Genomic DNA, 18505 nt, shown 5'->3' on the forward strand with positions numbered 1-18505 from the left:
TTTGTCATTGAGTTTGTCAATGTAGTCTATGTATTTTCAGCATTATAACATTGGTAGTTCATCCAAACAACAACAACAAAAAAAGAAAGCTGAAATTATTGAAAGCTACGCATCTACATTAATTCAACTCAAGAATTTGTTATTGAGTTTCTCATTGTAGTCTATGTATTTTCAGCATTATAACATTGGTAGTTCATCCAAACAACAAGAAAAAAGAAAACTGAAGTGATTGAAAACACTACACATCTACATTTAAATTCACCTCCATAAAATGACATTTCTTTATTTCATTTTCCACATTAATTCAACTCAGGAAGTGCATTCATAAAAAAGCACTACTCTAAACACTCCACAACACTGAAAAAACAAAACAAAACACCAACTCACATTTGTTTCTTTAACTAGTTCAAGCGCATTTGCAGTAGTCGAAGCACTTTTTTCCTCTAATGTACTGCAGCTAAAGGGCCATCAGACCACACAATCCCAAATATTCTAATGGAAACAGATAAATCCTTTATGATGAGTATGACTGTAGAGGTGAGCGGCTTTGACCTACATCCCAGCAGCTGTGCATTAGATGGCCTAGTGAACTCTCTTTACCCCTACACCGCAGTCTGATGAGAGCAATTTCTACTGGAACTAATGGACAGAAGAAAACATCTCTGTCATTTCTCCATTCTTTTGTTGTCTGACATTCAGTGTCCTTCCTATCTTGTCACCTTCACCGCCAAGATCCAACGACCCTGAATATATGACGACACCCAAGTAAATTAATCATTTAAATCGTGTTTTTGTTTACTGACGTTTCATTATCGCGTCACATCAAAGCTTCATCTTCTCAGATGGTTCAGTTGTAATCGCACTGTCATCCTTAATATTTTCCGTAATATTGTCATAATGCGCCGAGTCTGGTCGGCAGCCTCATTTACATGGCTGTATGTATAATCTGTCAGACTGGGATCTGTAAGCTTCTTATCCGCACCCTCCACAGCCCCCTCAGGGGCAGAAGGTGTTTACTTGCACACTCCAGAGCTCCGCGTGTTAGAAGGTGTGTCTGTCTGCGCATACAAATGATGTTTTTCGCTTTTGGGCAGGTGGCCCCCCCAGTGACCTACCACAGTAAATCTGGGAAAATGGGTTCTCTGGGATGAAGGCATGAGAGATTCACAGAAGAAAAAAATGTATGGCTCATAATGGAGTTTATTGATCTGAACCTGCAGTTTTATGAATTAAGCTGCACATTGAAGATGTCGTTATTAATGTTATTGGTCAAATTAAATTTACTTTGTTCGTAATAGATGTGTCTGAGTGCTTGAGAAAGATTAAAGATTATTAATGGTTTTAAATGGAAAAATCTGACATTGCAACATAGTTATACAGTATTAATACTATTTCACTAGAAGAATTGAATAGCTTTATTTGAAAAGAAGTCATTCATTTAGATTAGGGCTGTGTGATTTGGGAAAAAGATCAAATTTTTTTGACAGATATTGTGATTTCGATTTGATTTGCGATTAAATTTTGTAGTCAAGCTTCAGCTCAATAATCTGTATCGTAGCTTCTTACTGCTGGAATGCAGTGGGTGTTAGTTAAAAAAAGGAACTGAAAAGATGTTCACTTACTTAAATATTTATTCAAATTTATTTTTAAATATTCAGAAATGAAGCAAACAGTAACAACAAATAAAATGACCTTACCTTTCTGTAAACAAATTCAACTCAAATTAGAGAGATAGTGTAGCTTATTATACCTACAAAAAAATAATAATTATTATAAAAATACGGAACACTCAAACTAACATGGCTAAAAAAAACTCTGAAATTGTACTTTTCTGTTGTTTGCTACTAGATTAAGTGTCACTGGCAATATTTTTTCAGCAAGACACTCATCACTCAGTTGTGCTCACTCTAGGCATGGGCCGGTATGAGATTCTGACCGTGTGATAACCTTGGATAAAAATATCACGGTTTCACGTTAGTGCTCACTGCTCTAAAATATGTTCTTTTTTTAATTGTCTGGGTAAAAAAAAAACAACAGCAATTTTTTCCCTTATTGAACAGAATATATTTGAAGAGTTTCGTTGGAAAATGAGATATATCCATCTTGAGAAATGTTGGTTATGTGACAGTACTATTTAAGAGATCAACAGTCAAGTTCATTGACAATTTTTGTACATTAAACTATTACTTGACCAATCACAGAAAGGATTTTTTTCTGCCTGGAGTAAGAACACACTAATGCAAGAAGCTGGCAGCTACAAAGTGTGTGCAAATGCTCTCATGTTTCTAAAAATACTTTATATTCTTGGTTTAATTAATAAAAATAAATACAAATAATTAGTAAATACAACTCAATTTGTGTCTGTGCATCACTTAACGACGTGCGGTTTAAAGGCTAAAAAACTGAATGAATACAACAAAACAACAAAAAAACGTACATATACCATAGGAACGGTATGACAGAAAACTTTGGTAGTTTTAAAACCTTGATTTTTCAAACCGCGGTAAACCTGAAACTGATTACTGTCCTATGCCTAGCTCACTCAATTGGCTAGTAAGACTTTCACACACAGACGGCAGTCACGCATTTGCTCTGGCCAGGAGATATTAAATAATACAAATATATTTCATATTGCAGCCTCTTGTGATTAGCAAATTGTAACGTTTCAAATCACAATAGCGATTTGATTTCGATTAATCGCACAGCCTTAATTTAGGTCATTCAGACAAATGCAGTCAGAGGTATAATAATATCTGTTCAGATTATGGCAGTGAGTGGTGCACAAGTTTTTCATCATACAAGTAACCCATACAGGTACCACTCCATTGGGTTAATTCGAGCCTTCAGAAGAAAAGCAACGGGTTTTTGTAAAACAAAAATTGAAGCAACTGACATACAACTGAAAACTGAAATACATGGATGCACAAAGGATGCGGCAAAATGAATTGCTGATTGTAAATGACAGATCCAAAGCATGAAATTTTAATTTAAAATATTAGATGCGGTGACATTGGTACAAATATTGTATATCTTTTTGTTTTTATGTTGCTATTTGAGGGTGGCACGGTGGCTCAGAGGTTAGTACTGTCGCCTTAGATTAAGAAGGTCGCTGGTTTGAGTCCCGGCTAGGCCAGTTGACATCTCTGTCTGGAGTTTGCATGTTCTCCCCATGTTTGCATGGGATTTCACTGGGTGTTCCAGTTTCCCCCACAGTCGAAAGAAATGCACTATAGGTGAATTGTATGAACTAAATTGGCTGTAGTATGGATGCGAGGGTATGGGTGTTCCTCAGTACTGGGTTTTGGATGGAAGGGCATCCGCTGTGTGAAACATATGCTAAAATAGTTGGCGATTCATTCCACTGTGGCAACCTTTAAAATAGAGACTAAACCAAAGGAAAATGAATGGATGAATGAATATTGTTATTTGAGAGTGCTTTTTGTTCTGATTTGTTTGAAATATTAATTTTGAAACATATTTTTTAGGGTTTTCTGAGATTAAAAAACATGAATACACTCAGAGATATGTTAAATAATGTCCTGGCCCTTCCCAGCTTTGTAATGGCAGTAAACGGTGTTTTTGAAACACTAGATTTTGAAGCTGTAAAAAGAACACCCGTCATAAAACTAATTCAAATAACACCAGTAAAAGTAAAAGTAAAAAAAAAAAGTCATCTATATTTAGAATTATTATGGCAACTGATATTATGACTTCTGACAAGTGACATTCACAAGAGTGGAGTTGTTGCATATACAACAATGACGGCTTGAGGTTTAGTAAAATACAGGTTCGTTTTTGGCTGAACTATTCCTTTTAAATCTATTGTTTTCAGATAAATGCATTCCGAGTTTTATTAAATAATATCCTGGCTTTTCCCAGCTTTGTAATTAGTGAATGGTGTCTGAGTTTTTGAAGCTCCATAAAGTGCATTCATCCATTTTTAAAGTAATCTACCACTCCAGTGGGCTAATGAGTGACTTCTGAAGTGAAACAATGGGTTTTTTGGAAGAATAATACCCATATTTAAATCTTAATAAACTATTATTTCAGGTTACAGGTAACTGATATATGCACACGTTAATCACATTGTCAAATTGCAGTGTATGACATTGGATGAAGGGTTTGCAGAATGTGAGAAAGTAGAAAGTAAAGTATAGAGTAAAACAAGAAGTTTTAATTTAAATGTATTTAGATTCATTTGAATGTATTTACTGTAGACTGCAGCTTTTCATTCATTTGGCCCCAGGAGAACTGGTCCCCTGACTGAGCCTAGTTTCTACCATGTTTTTTTTTTCTCCATTTCGACCAAATAATGGAATTTGGGTTCCTTGCCACTAGCTGTGTTTCCATCTCCCTAGTTTTATGCGCATATTGTAATATTGCATTAAAAATGCTTAGTGGAAATGCCAAGATGCGCATACATTTTGAAAATGTGCATAAAAAAATGTATGCACACAGGATAAACATTTTATTAGAAAACAAAAAAAATACACATATTTACCCAATAAATTCTAGCATTCGCATAAAAAAGTAATGTGATTTTGTATTAATAGATCATGTGACAAATGGGTGTGATGGGATGGCATCAAGGATTGAACACTTTGTAAAACATCTGAAATGTTGTTTTGATCATTTTAAAATCACAAAGTCCGTCCTCTAAGTGGTTTTGTATTATTAGAAAAAATAAGAAAAAAGGCCCACAGTGACATCTCGTACAGCAGAAAATAACATTTTTCTTTTGATATTTGGCACCAGTTTATTAGAAAGTGACGATTTTGTACCCATTGAATTAATAGATAGAAAAGTGCTTTATTTGCAAATGTTTTATGTGATATTCCAGTTTTGTGCACAAGTTTAATTTGCGTCTTTGGATGGAAACATATATACTGTCGTCTTTGACTTGCTCAATTGAGTTCAGTTTAGCTGCCCAACAGTTGAATTGTCTTAAACTTAAATATTCGAGACACCCTGGAGTACTTTTTTGAGATTTTAACAGATTTGTGTGTGTTGAGCATCAGTTAAGACAACATTAGCCCCTGTCAGCTTTATTGTGGGGAAAACTGTTTAATTTTTAGCTTTTGTCAGCTTATTTCATCTTCCGGGTTTAAAATAATTTTTGGGGCGAGATCAAAATTGGTGACATAGAGCGCAACTGCTAGTGGTGTGATGATGCGTCAGTTTCTCATTATTATTCAAAGCTGAGTTTTCTATCCTATGAGAAGACCCTGCTTCGTAATTATTTATGAGCGCACATGCTTTCCGAACGCATGGCAGACCTGCCAAGATGTGAGACCCAATGACCGCGTGAGACAGTGTCTGCGGACAGCACAAGTCGAATGTGTTTGTTTCCATGATCCACGGGGTTTGTTGCATGTTTTTTCCCTGTGATGCTGTCAAGGCCGATACAGCAAAGCTGTTTGTTTGAAGCAAGCATTTTTGTCAGGAGAGCTGTAGGAGAATTGGAGAATGGTGGACTTTGTCTTTTATCAGTTGAGTTTGTTACCATTCAGACACATCGCCTATATCCGTGCTGCCGTGTTCACCTATGTTTAAAATCCTCCATATTACCAGCAGGGATAATGGTTGGAATAGACAGGGCAAGAGACCTGCTGCACTGCTATCCAGACCCGTAGATTCAGGAGCAGAGAAGTCCTTCTCATTTATAGTGTTTATATAAACACGATTATCTTTACAGTGATATAAGAAATTGTGGTTATGTATAAATGAAATTACGAATAACATATGTAGCAGGACATTAAATTACTGTTCATTTCTGTGCATTTTTAAATTTGTAAACTATAAAATCACGTGTCTTTCTCTCATTTTATGAGCCAACTGACAACAGTTGTTTATATAAGAAAAAATAACTTTTACAAAATGGCATTAACAACTTCTGGCCTGACATTCATGTTAAAGCTTTTTATATGTTGTTGTGGATTCACGTGAACGGAGATCGCTTTGACAACATTGTCGCTTGTATGTGGAGATTTTTAAAAATGCAAAAGAAAAATACTAGTTATTAGTCTTGGAAACACACAACTAATCTCAAACAAAATAAAAGTTTGTATTCACATATTATAGACCATTTTTGTGGGATGTAAACAAAAACAATGGTCCCAACGTATTTCCTGTTTTACATTTAAAATTTTTATAGCTTCCGAGAATCCAAAAAGAGCCACATATTGATAAATAATGTTATGATAGCAGTTTAAACATTGAGTTATGATTAAATTGCCTCTTGTTACAGTTAAGAAATAGTTTGATAACAAGCAGGAAATGTTCATGGGCCAATGACATGACCACATTGAATTATATGTACTATATATGCACAAATAGACACACATGTTGGCGCAATAGCCTATTGGTTAGCGCGCCGACATATGGTGCAGTTGCATGTCAGGGCATCCCGAGTTTGAATCCCTGCTCGAGGACATTTCCCTACCCTACCCCCCCTCTCGCTCCAACTTCGCTTCCTGTCTCAATACTGTCCTAACTTATAAAGGCCAAAAATAAATAAATAAAAAAAATAATAATAAATAAATACACACATAGCATTATGTAAATAAAAAGTTTTGTTTTGGATGTGATTTCTTTTTAAATTTTATTTTATAAAATTTTACAACAACCACAGACACCGAGAAACACATTTACACACACACACAGCACTCGGCACTGTCCCAGACAAATCCCATACAATGAGTCAATGAGCAAAACAACAGTAACAACATAGTTTAGCTGGTGACAACAAAAAATTAAGAAAGAAAGTAAAAAAGATAAATAAATTAATTAAATAGATAAACGAAGTCTCTGAAGAATCCACAGAGGTTGAGTGGCTGGTTTGTTCATCCAGATATTCGAGAAATAAACCCCATACACTAAAGAATTTTTTGATGGAATGAGTCCTCAGAAATCTCAGTCTTTCTATCTGTATTACTGAAATCATGTCTGCAATCCACATTTGAAATGAAGGGGTGAAGATGACTTCCAATGCCGGAGCACAAGCCTGCTGGAGCATTGTGTTGTAAATATCCGAACATAGCAAGTTCTGCATCAGGTGGTAAAGATTTACTATAAGCCTTAGAATACCAATCAAATAAGCTTGACCAAGATGTATACAACAAAGGACAAAACCAGAAAGCTTTGGATGTGATTAATCGGGATTCATCATTGACCCTAAATGTAAATTTACCCTAATATGATGATTTGATCATCAAGAAACATTTGTTATTATTATTAATGTTAAAAACAGTTGCTGTTTAATAGTTTTGGTAAGCATTTATTTAACATTAAAATATGTAATTTTGAGATTCGATATTTATTTAATGTCATTTTCGATCAATTCAATGCCTCCTTTAAAAATGTAACATTTAAACTGTAGTATATTTGGGTGACGCAGCATTATATAACCCAAAATTAAACCCTATAATCATTTACTCACCTTCAGGCCATTTCAAGCCGTAAAATAATAACTGTATGAGTTTATTTTCTATTGTGGAACATCATGTAAATGGGTTCTTTAAAAAAGGACAATATGAACAAACAGCTCTTTTAAATGGAATCATTTCATTGCATCAGTTTATCCAGTTCACAAAATCAGTCTAAATGATTCATTCATCATTCAGACTGATCTAATTCTCAGGTTCACTTGAGTTCACTTGCTGATCCGGTTACCACTCACTGGATTACCATTAAATAACAGCTTAAATTGCAGATACTCCTCACACAAAGCTGTCAAATGGCTTTAGATGGTTTGAAATACAATGCATATGGACACCTCCTGTGATGTGTTTGCTTCTTTATTGAAGCTTGAAGCCTTTGTATCCATTAATTTAATTGGTTGCAAGAGATTATCAAGTGAAATTTCTTGTCAAAAACATAAGTAAATAAATGATAATAGAATTTTAATGTTTGGATAAACTATTCCTCTATCAGCTCTTCTGGCTTTGATTTGTGTCCTCTGAACTAATTGACCCACCAAAAGGGAGTAAGCCGTTTCCTCTGGGGGATAAGAGGCTGCTTCGGGTACACGCTGGTGAACAAAGAGTGATGAATAAAAACATGTATTACATGAAAGATTGATTCAGATATGCTCCTTCACATTTACATTTGCACAAAAATAGCCCACTATTCTTTTGAGATCAAACACATTCGATCATTATAAAGCATAAGAGGAGCTGTGGCCTAACGGTTAGCAGAGTTAGCGGTTAGCATAGCAGTTAGCATGCTTTTGTGTTTATGTGAGAAAGGCAACGATCAAACAAATGACTCTCAATCAGTGACAAAAACAACAAATATTAGATAAATAACATTTCAAAACATACAATATTAGGTTATAGACTATTCTAGTCATTCCACATGAAATAAAATTACTATAGTAACTCATAGTAAATACTGTGTTTTGAACCATACTATAGTACAGCAGTGTTGGGGGAAGTTACTTTTGAAATTAGTGCATTACAATATTGAGTTACTCCCCCAAAAAGTAACTAACTTGTGTTACTTAGTTACTTTTTATGGAAAGTAATGCGTTACATTGCTTTTGAGTTACTTTTCCTTACCTTTCTGAGGTTTGATCTCTATCAGAACTTGCAGATGTTTTTAATAGAGAGGCTCTGCATTTAACAACCACCTATATAACCTACACCTTCATTTTCCTTTAAAAAATGTAGGATAAATTATATTTTGAGAACTTTCTGAGCCCAGAGCTATATATGCTGTATATACAGATTATAAAAGCATGTAAAGTAATGTGTTGGGTACTTTTATGTGTTATTAGTTAAGTAAATTCACTGTCCAATGAGATAAAAATTGCAATAAAGCCTAAAAGTACTAAGATGAAATACTTTATTTAGGCGAAAACTGATTTTAAACCTTTAAAATGTTTAATAACAAACGAACAGTAACACAATAAAAACATCCCCAAATCAAAACAAATCTTTGAGCTTTATACATTGAAGAAATTGCTTTACGTGGCCTTAACAAATGTTTAAATCGTTTCCCAAATGAGGCGACGCAGTGGAACAGTAAGTAGGGCTGTCACCTCATAGCAAGAAGGTGGCTGGTTCGAGCTTCGGCTGGGTCAGTTGGCATTTCTGTGTGGAGTTTGCATGTTTTCCCTGCATTCGCGTGGGTTTCCTCTGGGTGCTCCGGTTTCCCCCACAGTCCAAAGACATGAGGTACAGGTGAATTGGGTAGGCTAAATTGTCCGTAGTATATGAGTGTGACTGAGTGTGTGTGGATGTTTCCCAGAGATGGGTTGCAGCTGGAAGGGCATCCGCTGCATAAAACATGTGCTAATCCCAAAAGAAAATGAATGAATGTTTCCCAAATTAGAAAAAAATCCTACTTTATTACAAAACATAGTCTCTTCTACAGTAGACAGTGGTTGCATCTCATCAACAATAAAAGTAATAGTCGAATTAATTGTTTTATCTGGAGAACTGATGCCAATGATTTGTTGTTTAGGTGGAGGTGGGGTGCAGGTGTAGTGCTTTGCATCCAGTTTTTTTTTTTTTCAATGTCGTGTTTCTTGCAGTTGTCAAGAGTTTTACTTACACATAATCTACAACAACAGTCCACTTCTTTTCTTACATGAGCTTAAAATAACAAGAATCCTTAGCAAAAATGTAGGTCTCCGGCCTGCCATTGTTTCCGTTTCTGACTGTAAGGATGACAGGCAATTCTCGAATGAATCGTTTGTTTTTAAGGGATCTTAAGTAAATTGGTCGAACCACTTCATTAAATTGAACAGAGTTGTCGTGAAGTGGTTTGCGTCTTCAGTAAGTACTAACATACCGGATACTCCCTCTTACTCAGAAAAAAAAACAATATCCCGAGTTATTCAGTTACTAGAACAGTACACTGACTCATCTGCTTTGAAAAAAGAGACCTGATGATGATGATGAGGAGTGCAAACCAACTGTCTGGTTTCTCACAGCACGTTTTCTCATTGAGTGTGCATTTCAACTTGACTAAGGTAATTTTCATTCCTCAATATGTTTTATAAAAGCCAATTGAACAAGGTAGAAAGTAACTCGCGTTACATTTTTTTTAAACTAACATAAATAATATTATTTTTAAAAGTAATGTTTTATATTACTCGTTACTTTGGAAAAGTAATATTATTACGCAATGCGCATTACCTATAACGAATTACTCCCAACACTGTAGTACAGTCTATTATACTGTATAAATTATAGTCTTTACTCTTAGTTAATGGTCTTTTTAATGCTTGCTACAGCATACTGTAGTATTAGATATAGTTAATTCATAAATTGTAATAAACATTGTAGTATATTTTATTTTTGGGGTATTTTAGTACAATAGTTTAAAAGAACTATTCTTTAACTGGTAATTAGTTGATATTGTCAAAGTTGTTGTATTAGCTCAACATTTATTGAAATACCACAACAGATTATTTCAAGTACTTTACTATAGCGTGGTTCAAAACACTATAGTATTTACTATAAATTACTGAAGTATCTTTCATGTGGGTTCATATCCACATGTTGTCAGTCAACTCAATAACGCTGTGCCAAATAGTTACCAGACTGAATTCTGATCAATATTTAAATATCAAACAAATACTGTTGGAAGATCTTTTATTTGATTGAATCGTGGTTGGTATAGATTTGCAATTACATAAGCTTCGGTTGTTTTTTAGCAGCTGGAATTTGCTAGTATGTTGGAACCTAATGTCAATGAGTTTGTGTTTTTCCTCTGTGGTTTGCAGACTAAAGATCTATCAGTGTAATAGCAGCTTAATGAGTTATCAGAGAATCAGGCTGGAGGTACTCATTCTTTATAGCTGGCAGAGATCAGCAAGATGGAGTTTTGTGATGCGTAGCGACTTGAAAGAGAAATGTACTACTCAGAAGCAGTGCTGCATTAACAGCCATTTATGTTTGAAGGCTGTATGGGTGAAAGCTTGTAAAAGTATTTCTTTATTTGGCCTGTTAATTGTAGATACACATTTTTGCTTTGTGTACGTTTTCTTGCACGTTTCAGATAGCAAATCTACTAGAGGGTGCTGTCTGTATTTTTGCAAAATTGAAATACATGTGCAATTAATCGAAAATCCGGTTTCGATTTGTATTTTGGCTTCTAACGATTATGAAAAACCATTAATCTAGATAAACGATTATTCCATCATATACAACCCCCTTTCCAGTTGTAATGTAATGTAATGTAATGTGTATTTATATAGCGCATTTATTGTGTATGGCCATACACCCAAAGCGCTTCACAATCATGAGGGGGGTCTCTCCACACCACCACCTGTGTGCAGCATACACTTGGATGATACGACGGCAGCCACAGGACAACGGCGCCAGTGCACTCACCACACACCAGCTATTGGTGGAGTGTAGGGGTGGGCGGTACACCAGTGTCATAGTCATCACCGGTGTGACATTGCGCCACGACATGGATTTTCTAATACCGTCAATACCGTAATAAATCAATTATGCGCCTTGAACGGCTGCATTTACATCAATAATAGCTAATTCTAAATAATAAGGCATTCAATTTTCTTCAAACAATCAGTTGTGGTCTGAATACATGTCCTTATACTACAGGGCTCGAAATTGCAACCATTTTGGTCGCATGAGCGCCCGAAATTTAATCTATGCGCCCTCATAATATATTTGGGAGCATTTGTGTGTCTGAATATAATGGTTGTAGTGCAATCTGATTTGATTTTCTCTAAAAACTTGCTGAATCGCTCTACCCTGCTGCTGTATTGGTTCATAGCTGTCAGTCACTCAACGCTTCCCGCTGTCAGATAACAGGGAGCTTTTGTTACTGCAGGAAATGCAAACGGCTGAAGAGTGAAAAGTGCACAGTTTTGCAAACCTCACCTAAAGTTAAAATAATAATAATGGCGCAGATGACAGCGATCATGACATGAGGTATATGTTGATCCGCCAGCTGAGATCAATCGAGTGTTTTCGGAGAAGGTGCCCGAATCTCGATGCGTTGCATTCACCACGTGTTCAGCGCAAATGTCTGCTAAATATAAAATCTAACACTGTACACATCATCGCCAAAGTTTACACTGAAACTACAGCTCATTACAAAGAGCGGTATTGCGCCGGTGGTCATCATGAGAATCCTGCTCTGTCTGCTCATAAATTGGTGCGGCTGACTCGCCTGCTTTATTCCACCAACACAGAGAAATGAAGATCAGCTCATAACGAGACTGAGCATTTACAATGACCCAAACCAAAACTTTTAAAGAGTGATAGAAGTGAGACTTTCTTTTGTCCGTTCTTCCTTGAGATGTATATTATTTTGCTATTGAATGTAATACCATGATATTATACCGTCACCGTTCAAAAGATGAAAAATACCGTGATATTAATTTTAGGTCATATCGCCCACCCCTAGTGGAGTGGAGAGACAGTGATAGAGCCAATTCAGTTGATGGGGATGATTGGGAGGCCATGATCGTAAGGGGGGATAGAGGAACTTTGGCCAGGACACCGAAGTTACACCCCTACTCTTTACGAGAAGTGCCATGGGATTTTTAATGACCACAGAGAGTCAGGACCTCGGTTTAACGTCTCATCCGAAAGATGTTGTACACATTTGTTGCTCTGCAAAGCTCAGTTTCACATGAACATTACTAAAAGCATGTACTGTAATGTAACTTTTGCAGCACGGGATGCGCATCATTTATTGATGTACGTTCGAATCATTCATATTTTTAAAAGCGCGAAAGAGCACATGCTGTTGTGTGTGTGCGCTCCGTGCTTAGCCTCAGACAGGCTCGGAGACGAGCAGAGCACATCTATCGCCATCTTAATGTGAGCGCTTTAATGGTCAAATACATGCATATTTGTGTCAGAGCGCGGTGTTAAGTGATTATTCATATTAACCCTCATTTGTGTAATAAACAAGTTGAGAATCAAAAGACATGTGAAAGAGAAACCATATCAGAGCCACACTGCTCTTAAAGTGACAGCGCGGTATTCCTGCTGCCGCCTGTTTTTATTAGTAATCAAACATCAAAAGGAGAAAATCCCTCACTGCTCTTGACTGAAGGACTTTTGTGGCTAAAGTTTTTTTCTTACAGTGAAGATGCTTAAAGCACAGTTTAAACATAACAGATTTAATAACTCATTTATAATAACTGATTTCTTTTATCTTTGCTATGATGACAGTACATTGTATTTTATTAGATATTTTTCAAGTTACTAGTATTCAGCTTAAAGTGATATTCAAAGGCTTAATTATTGTAATTAGGCAAGTCATTGTATAACAGTAGTTTCTTCTGTAGACAATCAAATCATATTGCTTAAAGGGGCTAATATTATTAACCTTAAAAATAGGTTTCAAAATACTTTGATACCGCTTTTATTCTAGCCGAAATAAAACAAATAAGCTTTTCTCCAGAGGAAATAATATTATAGGAAATACTGTGAAAAATTCCTCTGTTAAACATCAAAATACACAAGAGGGCGAATAATTTTGACTTCAACTGATAATCGTTTTGAAAAATCGTGATTACAATTATGACCAAAATAATCGTGATTATGATTTTTCCCATAATCGAGCAGCCCTATTACTAAGGGTTCATTTTGTTGTACATTTCAGAAACACATCCTTCTTGTACATGTTCACAAGAAGGCGGGGCTTGGCAGATCACCTGGCAAATCAATGACCTACACCCTTTTCTGAATCTAACCAACATACTTTTAAAAAACAAACGTAATACAAAAGCGCATGACTAGAGATTTCCTGGTGACAATTACTAGATATTTTCAAAACATTGCATAAATCTGATCTTACAGAAAATGCATCTATTTAATTTTTATGGGGAAATCCATGATCATTTCATGCAAACTTGTAATTTAAAATAGGAAAAAAAAACGTATATGTAAAAAACCATATAGTGACTTGTAGTTGATGCTGTAAAGTAGGGCTGCAACGATGAATCGAATAAATCGATAAAAATCGATTACTTAATGCATTGGCAATGAATTTCATAATCGATTCGATGTGTTGTGCAACACGGGGACGTTTGATTATTAAAAAAACACTTTAGTTCAGCGCGTAGCAGAGTGAACACGGTCTCTCTCGCGCACTGATACAGAGTTCGGCGCCTTATAGACAGGGATGAGGAGGAAGAGAGTTCAACAGCAGGGTAAATCACTACAGAATCCTACTTTTGTTCTGTTTTGAAGTAAGGACTGTAAAGTCATGACAACTTAGTGTAAGCTCGTTAGCTCGTTTACCCTTAGAGCGGCAACTGAAAAATTCCAACTGAGCCAGAGAAAGACGTGTCATATTATCACAATTATGCAGTGTTTATGTTTAAGACATGTAAATACACACAAGTACTATTAAAACAATACATTTAGAGTTTGTAAAACACACAAGGAAGTCTAACAATAAAGTTGAATCTATTAATCTCTAATTCACCAGCCACTTACTTGCATGTATTTTGTAAGTAACGTTCATGAATGAGGCAAACGCGTGGCCGGAAGTCAACATGGCGACATCCATCTCACGTTATAGATCATGATCACTTAGACTTTTTGTGAATTAGAATATCAGGTAGCTGATGACATGATGAGCAAGCGTGTGAATATGTTGAAATAAAACGGAAAAATAAAAAATAAATGATATCATACAGCGCTATTGTGAAAGAGGGAAACATTAAGGGTAAATGTTCTAAAATAATGGTCGCATAAAATAACTGACTCCTGGTTCCAGAATCTTTTAAACTCACCAGTGAAAGGCTTAAAAACAGAAGTAAAGCAGTGGTGGTATAGGTACTTTGCACTTTGCATTGCAAGATTCACTCGCCTTTTTTGGATCTTTCATTTTTCCATCTGTAGTCATGTACAGCTGCACTGCAAAAATGCTTTTATTACTTAGTCATTTCATCTCATTGCCAGTCCAAATATCTAAAAAATCTAAAATCAAGAACAGACAAGAAAAATGCGATGAGAAAATTAAGTCATGCTTAAAACTTCTGTTTGAGATTATTTCTTATTAAGATTATTTTTCTTACCCCCATTGGCAAATAAGTTTGCTTGTTTTAAGCAAATAATCACTTATTTTGAGGTGTTTTTTCAAAAAAAACAAGACATAATTTCTTATGCTACTTCATCTATGTATCTTGATTTAAGTTTTTTTTTAGATATTTGGATTGGAAACAGGACAAAACTTCTTAGTTTTTATTATTATTATTATTATTATTATTATTATTATTATTATTATTATTATTATTATTATTATTATTATAACAGCTCAGGGATGAACTTTTTCGAATGAAGAGTTGGAAATAAATACTTTTCTTGTTTTTTTTTAAATCCGAGTAATCGAAGAAATAATCGACAGATTAATCGATTATTAAAATAATTGTTAGTTGCAGCCTTACTGTAAAGAGCTTCTTCTACTCTACGTGTGTGTTCTTTTTGTTGTGTTTTTCATATTTACATTTATTCAGACAGATAAGATATTTGTTTTATTATAATAAAATTGAAGATGTTAGATATTATCACATGAAGCATGTATTTTAGGGTACTTATAACCTGTTATTTTTAGGATAATTCAGCAAATCTGCAAAATCAGCAAAGCTATATGATTGACTTTATTTGAAGTCTGCATGAAGTTGTCAGCCTTACAATGAAAAATGTATCCATTTAAGTTAATCCAATGAATCTGTTTTGTTTCTCTGATGACATCAGTTTGACGGCTTGGGAAAATATGCCTAGCCATACCCTTCCAACCGTTAGTTTGCTGCAAGTGAAAGATGAGAGGAGGAGAGCAAAAATAAAACCCCATTCCCTAATTAATGTTCTATACGTAATTCATGTCCAATTTGAAAAAATGATGATAGAGAATACAGGAATATTTTTTTCCTTCATATTGTTAGATATACATTTTTAAAACAGCCTTATCTCATGAGAAAATATACACTAATTCATAATAAAAAAAAAAAAAAAAAAAAAAAAAAAAAATATATATATATATATATATATATATATATATATATATATATATATATATATATATATATATATATATATATATATATATATATATATATATACACATACATATATATATATACATATATATATACATATATTTATTTTTCCCCAATTTCTGTTTAACGTAGAGAAAATATTTTCAACACATTTCTAAACATAATAGTTCTAATAACTCATTTCTAATAACTGATTTATTTTATCTTTGCCATGATGACAGTAAATAATATTTGACTAGATATTTTTCAAGACACTTCTATACAGCTTAAAGTCACATTTAAAGGCTTAACTAGGTTTTATTAAGTTAACTAGGCAGGTTAGGGTAATTAGGCAAGTTATAGTATAAAGTTGGTTTGTTCTGTAGACTGTCGAAAAAAAAATAGCATAAAGGGGCTAATAATTTTGACCTTAAAATGGTTTTAAAAAAAATTAAAAACTGCTTTTATTCTTGCTGAAATAAAACAAATAAGACTTTCTCCAGAAGAAAAATATCATCAGACATATTGTGAAAATTTCTTTGCTCTGTTATTTGAGAAATAAATAAAATAATAATAATAATAATAATAATAATTTTAAACCCAATTGTTATGGTTGTCATTATTTGATCCAAATTTGGATTAAAACCACCCAGCACAGTTTAATATTGTATAACATACTATAACCCAGTATAGAAAAAAATTAGTGAATCCACATGAATTTGAATGTAATTAAAAAGGCAATTGTTTGGTTTGTTAAACCCTAAAAATAGCAGATTGTCATACTGTATATGTACTTTAACCTGACCCTAACCCTTAAATTTATTTATTTATTCTTGAAACCTGATTTATTTACCTTAATCCAGTGATGTTAAATAATATGTTTAATAAGAATACTAAGTAATCAGAATAAAATTAAGCTAGATTAATTAAACTACATGTTAGAGCATTTCTGAATGGCCTGTGGGGGTTAAGAGAAAAAAAAAATATGTGCATGTAGAAAAGCCTGTCTTACTCAATTCATCTATTAGGTAGTCTTTTAGAGATAGACTTCACTGAGCTTTATATACATATTTGATGATCTTAGCATTCCCCCTCTTTGCTTGTCAAAAATTCATAAGCTGCTCTTTTTGTGTGTTTTATCCATGAAGAGCTGGTGTGTAACTGCAGTGGTGAAGGAGTGTCAGACCCTGACGAGTGTGACCGTAAGACGGGTCAATGTGACTGTATGCCGGGTTACATGGGCCTGCAGTGTGAAGAGTGCGAGGAAGATCACTTTACCAACGGCACCATCGGCTGCCTGCCCTGCGCATGTGACTCCTTTGGGGCCCACGGCACCAGTTGTGACAGGTAAGAGGCATTGTGGGAAAATGTTCCTCTTATTTGTTTTGCTACAGTATATGATCGGTTTTTGAATGCTTGTTTTTGTCCAGTTATATTGATATTTTTTGTTTATTTAGGTAGTTATTAAAGAAATATTCAGTTTTAGTGGACTCATAAGGAAAGTTGACAGTATACTCACAATAATAACACTACTGAGTGGTAATTCGGGTTTATTTCAGAATATGGTATTGTGTTCTGGCTTACAGTATAGTTTTTACACTAGTTGTTGATTTACAGTACTCTTGGTAAATTGTAGTACTTTTTAAATGTGTGCTCCAAAGGGATAATAGTGAATAAAATAAAAATACTCAAGTGTTTTGGATATTTTTGGGGTTGGTAAGATATTTTAATGCTAATAAAACAAAATAACTGCTCACCAAGGCTGAATTTATTTAATTAACATAAATACAGTTATTTATTTATTTTCTTATTTATTTGTTTGTGACACTGGACAACGGAGTTGGGGATCCACGTACAGTTTATTAAACAGAATGGTCAGGCAGGCAACGGTCAAATGGGTACAAACAGTATCATAGGGGTAATCCAGTCAATCGAGTCAATATAAATGGTAAAACAAGGCAAGGATCAACGACGGAGAGACTTAGACAAAGAAATGCTTTGTGGTGTCACAAACTAACAAGACTCAGCAAACTGCGTGGGAATGTGATCAGCGTATATAGCCCGTGTAATCAGTCTTTGATCAGCTCCCAGGTGTGTGATTCCTGAACTGGTGTGTCTGAGAGATGCATGATGCGATTTGTAGCTCATAAAGTGGCAGAACTGTAGTCCGGGTGATTGTGCATGTTTACCAGCGATCTGCAAGCCTGGATCGCTGGTGATCATGACAATTTGTTTGTTTGTCTGTTTGTTTGTTTGTTTAAAATTGTATTTATTTATTAAAATCAGAGATGCAAGATTTCGTTGATGTTTAGAAAATAACAGTATTTATTATTTTATTATTATTCATTCATTCATTCATTCATTCAATTTCAGGTATCAATTTCGTTCTTTTTTTATTTCTACAATTTCAACCAAGGTTTAAATTGTGAATCATTTCATTATAAATTGTAAAGCTGTTTTCTTTTTTATTAGAATTTATTATTTTTTATTAATTTATTAGAATTCTTTAATAATGTGTCGATTGTC

The 18505-nt window shown here is 34.5% G+C and overlaps 1 protein-coding gene across 1 annotated transcript in view; it reads left to right on the top strand.

The window, feature by feature from the left end:
- Nucleotides 1-18505, top strand: part of si:ch211-158d24.2 (multiple epidermal growth factor-like domains protein 9) — an 81243-nt gene that overhangs the window by 5203 nt on the left and 57535 nt on the right. The window contains exon 2 of the mRNA XM_056463393.1: nt 17128-17326. Coding sequence (XP_056319368.1) covers nt 17128-17326 — 199 coding nt within the window. The remainder of the gene's footprint in view (nt 1-17127; nt 17327-18505) is intronic.

Source organism: Danio aesculapii, chromosome 8 (assembly GCF_903798145.1).
Source record: "Danio aesculapii chromosome 8, fDanAes4.1, whole genome shotgun sequence".
NCBI classification, from domain to species: Eukaryota; Metazoa; Chordata; class Actinopteri; order Cypriniformes; family Danionidae; genus Danio; species Danio aesculapii.